Source organism: Salvelinus alpinus, chromosome 1, assembly GCF_045679555.1.
Source record: "Salvelinus alpinus chromosome 1, SLU_Salpinus.1, whole genome shotgun sequence".
Lineage (NCBI taxonomy): Eukaryota > Metazoa > Chordata > Actinopteri > Salmoniformes > Salmonidae > Salvelinus > Salvelinus alpinus.
In genome coordinates this window covers 91575729-91581189 of record NC_092086.1, presented here as the reverse complement: position 1 = coordinate 91581189, position 5461 = coordinate 91575729, and the positions used below count along the sequence as shown (strand labels likewise).

Here is a 5461-nt window from a genome sequence, read left to right as displayed (position 1 = left end):
GTGCTTAGTTGAAGCACCTTTGGCAGAAATTACAGCCTTCAGTCTTCTTGGGTATGACGATACAAGCTTGGCACACCTGTATTTGGGGAGTTTCTCCCATTCTTCTCTGCATATCCTCTCAAGCTCTGTCAGGTTGGATAGAGAGCGTCGCTGCACAGGTATTTTCAGGTCTGTCCAGAGATGTTCGATTGGGCTCTGGCTGGGCCGCTCAAGGACATTCAGAGACTCGTCCCAAAGCCATTCCTGCGTTGTCTTGGCTGTGTGCTTAGGGTCATTGTCCTGTTGGAAGGTTTTTCGAGTCTTATTGCAAAGGTTCTGAATACTTATGTGAATAAGGTATTTATTTATTTTTTATATATAAATGTGCAAAAATGTCTAAACCTGTTTTTGCTTATCATTATGGGGTATTGTGTGTAGATTGATGAGGGAATGTTTTTATTTAATCAATTTTAGAGTAAGGCTGTAAAGTAACAAAATGTGGAAAAAGTCAATGGGTCTGAATACTTTCCGAATGCACTATCTGTGTTCCAGAGTCAAATCAAATTGTATTTGTCACATGCGCTGAATACAACTGGTGTAGACTTTACCATGAAATGTTTGTTTACGAACCCTTCCCAATGACAGTTTAAAAAAATAGTAACACAATAGAATGCAATAAAATACAGAAGAACGGAGCTATATACAGGGAGTAGCAGTACCAGATCAATGTGCAGAGGTAGATATGTACATGAAGGCAGTGTAAAGTGACTAGGCATCAGGATAGATAATAAGTCAAGAGCAGTGCATTTGCCATACCAAGCGGTGATGCAGCCAGTCAAGATGCTCTCAATGTTGCAGCTGTAGAATGTTTTGAGGATCCGAGGGCCCATGCCAAATACTTTCAGCCTCCTGAGGGGAAGAGGTGCTGGCGTACCCTCTTCCTGACTGTATGGGTGTGTGTGGACCATGTTAAATCATTAGTGATGTGGACACCAAGGAACTTGAAACTCTCGACCCGCTCTACAACAGCCATGTCGATGTGGACGGGGTGTGCTTTCCCCTCTTTCTCCTATAGTCCACAATCAGGTCCTTGGTCTTACTTACGTTGAGGGAGAGTTGTTGTCCTGACACCACACTGCTAAGTCTCTGACCTCCTCCATGTAGACTGACTCATCAGTAGAGAGTAGAGAGTGTTCCAGAGTAGAGAAACTCACAGTAGCTACTGTAATGGAGTACTGGCAGTGTCTGCTGTGGCAGGTGGGAAGGTGCAAAAAGATCTAATCTCTTAATGTTAATCTCAAAGTGCACAAAATTCATGCATTATACTGTTGAAATTCCTTTTTTTTTTTTGCAAGGGTAGGATGCCACTGGACCCCCCTACTGGCTTTGGGCTATGCCACAAATGTCTTCAAATTCTAGAAATGCCCTGATTTGTGCATTACAAATTCAAAATAATGTTATTCAAATTAAATTTCTGTTGGCACTGAAATCACTCCATAGTCTCTCTTCTGACTTCTTAGGCTACAGTATATTTGAATGGGGAAGTCAGGTTTGTTTATAGTTAATGGGATTGTCATTTTGTTTTGCTGAAAACACTCCAAAAACGACTTTATGTTAGTACCTTGTGTTCCCATCCTAATCCTACTCCTACTGAATACTGCTTTGAGTCTGGCTGTGTCTGTTTTCAGGCTTGGACTGCAGGAGTCTGTTAGAAAATTATAGAAAGTACAGAGCCGCATTTTGCTTCTACATGTATGGTGACTTAGCACTCTCTCTCAGCTGAAGGTTTACTGTGGTGTGTAGGTCTGTAGGATTACCCCTGGTCTTTGGCTCTGATTGCCTCTCCCTAATATCACGACGAGGAAACGCAACAGAGATGGACAACAGTGGGGAGCTGTGTGGATTTTCACATATTTTGTGTGTGTGTGTGTACTGTACATGAAGCATACCAGAAAGACAGAAACCTACCATAAACAAGACACAGAAAGACATAGCAAATGGATATAGACATTTGCAGGTAATATGAGGTGTGTGTCGATAGCACACTGATGAGGTTAGACAGAGAGAGCAGTAAGGGGAGAGCACACAGTTCACACACTCACACACAGACACCCAATCACTCACACAGACACCCACTCTCGCACACAGACACCCACTCAGAGTGGAGGGAGGCAGCTGCTCCAGGTTTGAGAACACTGCGCAGATCAAAGCCAAGTAGAAGAGAGTGAAGGACTGACAGGTTGAATGGATGGACAGACTGACGGACGGACAGACAGACGAACAGACATACAGGCAAGCAGGCAGACAAACAGACAGATAGGAGCCATCAGGGAGAGAGCTGAGAGAAGAGAACACAGAACACTCATCTCTACACTACAGGATTGCAAACCTCTGCACAGGTACTGTACACTCTCCTTTACTTGCAAATACTCTAAACCTCTTATTGTCTCTACAAAAATGTGTTTTGTGTTATAGAGATAATGATAGATGGAACAGAATAGAACAGAATTCCAGTCACTGGAATAGAAAACGGCATACATTGGGAATGTATTTAAAGTCTATTTATCAATTAAAATAATAATTATCAGAAATAGCCAGTGGACAGTTCCACCAGCTATATAATCCCAGATTATCAAACTAAAATACCAGCAGTTCTGTTGTAGGTTTGATTGGACACAGCTGTTGCTCTACCTGGGATAATCAACAGGAATTCAAATTATATGTTAAAGAGATTGGCATTTGTCCATATTGCACTTGAGTAATGGAACTGTGTACTGCTGTTTTTATCCAATATTGTTGTATCGCTTTCCTAGGAAATGATCTTATGCTGAATAGTAGGATTTCCATAAAAATCATCAAACAGTTACTGTAGTCTCATTGAGGAAAATACATAGTGCTCTTTGCTCTATTTCTTTACATGCATATTTCTGTTTTTTAATTTCAGAAAGCTTCAACCCACCTTTAGTTTTTTATTATTGTACTGCAAAAAAACAAAGCTCTCTCAAATTGTAAATCAGTGATTGGCTTAAAACACTCACACACAGCTGTGTGTATCTCCATTCTATTTACCAGTTCTGGTTAGAGATGGAGCCAGTGTTGGAGAGGTCTGTGGGTGGCTCCTCCAATGCCAGCCTGGCAGTACCTCCTCTGAACCGCAGTGACCCAGTAGAGTTGTTCTCAGGTCTGCAGTTACTGCTGAGCTACCGCCCTCTGTTCATCCCTCTCTACTGCCTCCTGGTGGCCGTGGCCTGTGTGGGCAACTCCCTCCTACTAGCATGCATCCTGGCTGACAAGAAACTCCACAACGCCACCAACTTCTTCATAGGGAACCTGGCTACAGGCGACCTGCTCATGTGTCTGAGCTGTGTCCCTCTGACTGCCTCCTACGCCTTCGAGTCTGAGGGCTGGCTGTTTGGCCGGCCGCTCTGCCACCTGGTCCCCCTGCTGCAGACCTCCACCGTCTTTGTCTCTGTGCTGTCCCTCACGGCCATCGCTGTGGACCGCTATGTGGTGGTGGTTCACCCTGTGAGGAGGAGGATCTCCCTGAGGGGGTGTGGGGCGCTGGCGGTGGGGATGTGGCTTCTGTCCCTGCTCCTGGCAACTCCTCCTTCCCTCCACACGCGCTACGTAGACCTGCGTCCCACCGGGTTGGAGCTGGTGGTGTGTGAGGAGTTCTGGCCAGACTCAGACCACCTGCGGCTGCTCTACTCCTTCTTCATCCTGCTCACCTCCTACCTGCTTCCCCTGTTGTCGGTCAGTGTGGCCTACTGCGGCATTACAGCCCGGCTCCGTCAGCGCTGTCTCCCTGGGGCGCCCTCCCACAGCCTGCATCGCTGGAACAGGACGAAGAGGAAGACCTTCTCTTTGCTGGTACTGTCTGTGCTCTCCTTCGCCTTCTGCTGGCTGCCCTTGCAGGTACTCAACCTACTACTGGACCTGGACCAGGACTTCCTTCTGGTGGGAAAACGCCACGTCAACCTGCTGCAGGTGTGCTGTCACCTGCTGGCCATGAGCTCTGCCTGCTACAACCCCTTCATCTACGCCTCGCTGCACAGCAAGGTGCGCTTGCGCCTCCGCGACTACCTGAGACCCCTGACAGGGCGAGGCCGCCAGAGCAGCCTGCTCTCCCAGCATGCATTACAGCACAACACTAACACCTGTCTCAGCATGGTGTCTGAGCAGCCAATCAGAGAGGAGCAGGAAGGGCCACAGACCAACGCTGACAACTCCTTCTGAAAGATGAGACACGCACTCTCCACACTCAGAGAGGACAGGGCTCAGGATAAGGTGATGTTGCGAGAGGTTACAGGTGGTACTGCTGTTGATTTGACTTTAGGTTTGCCTCCACACCCATCTCCCTAATGCTCCTCTCCCTGACCCTCTCCCGGGTTCTCACCTCTCAGTAATTCAGTTAGCCCCACTCTCTCTAAGCGTTCTGTGAAAAGTCTATAGCACCATAGTACTCAGAGTCCTACCTGAGGCCAGTGTTGTTTTGATGCTTGTTTTAATGTCCTCCAGCTCCCCTGAAGGCGCACACTACCAATCCCTCAAATGAGATTATGGCCAATGGATGATGAGCGAACAAGGGTGGCACAGAGGTCTCTGTATATGCCTCTCTGTTTCTCTCTTTCTGTCACACTCTCTCTTACTCTCAAGTTGTCAGCTGTACAGCACTCATATTATGCCTCAACTGTGAGTGTGTATGCTGATTGTCTAGATTGTCACTCTGCATGTTTGTCATAGTTATCTACCGCAGCATACTGTACATAATTCAAAATGATCTTTTCACAAGCTGTTACAAGTGATTCTGTCAAGTAACATTTAATGTTTATGATATAGTGTCAGTGTATTATGGCATATAGCTTTACCTCATACATCTGCAAGAATAGTTGGAAAAGGGAGGCGCCTGTATAGTAGTTCACCGTTACTTGTTCAAGCTTACTTGTATATCATAGATGTACCAAACTGTGAATAAACAGGTTTCCTCCCCAATGATGTTGACTCTTCCTATCCTGTAGTTACTGTGGTCTGGACTAGAAGCAAAGACACCTGTGTGGGTCGAGCAGTTTTAGTCAGTGTTCTGTGACAACCATTGTCCCTGTATGGAGCCCAGGAACTGGGGGGATTCAAAGAAATTATGTTGAGTGAAAACACAGGTCAGGTGAGCACCTGGATAAACCTGGTATTATGTTGAAACTCCCAGCTGTGTCTCTCAACTTGTATACACAAAGGGTCCTCTCTTTTACTATATTTCCACACCTCACGACCGCTACCATATGTACACAAACACACATGCACACACACACACACACATCCGTCTCTCATGATACCTGCAAATCTCCATATCTGTTTTCTATGCCCTTGTGATACAGTCTACATGCGGTGTCGTTCTGGTTTCCTGTGTCTTGTGGTGCTTTATTGAAGGTTATGGTAGGTTTCAGTCTTCCTGGTTTGCTGTATCTAGTTCTCTTGTGGTACTGCA

At 46.0% G+C, this 5461-nt stretch overlaps 1 protein-coding gene across 1 annotated transcript; it reads left to right on the top strand.

Annotated features, from left to right (window-relative positions):
- The first annotated feature begins 3057 nt into the window (after positions 1–3057).
- Positions 3058–4833, top strand: LOC139568327 (prolactin-releasing peptide receptor-like). The gene has a single exon (XM_071390090.1). The coding sequence runs from the start codon at positions 3064–3066 to the stop codon at positions 4213–4215; it is 1152 nt and encodes a 383-aa protein (XP_071246191.1). The 5' UTR covers positions 3058–3063; the 3' UTR covers positions 4216–4833.
- Positions 4834–5461: the final 628 nt, after the last annotated feature.

Bases quoted from the DNA above. Each gene is read 5' to 3' on its own strand.
- LOC139568327 (XM_071390090.1), top strand. From the start codon at position 3,064: ATGGAGCCAGTGTTGGAGAGGTCTGTGGGTGGCTCCTCCAATGCCAGC.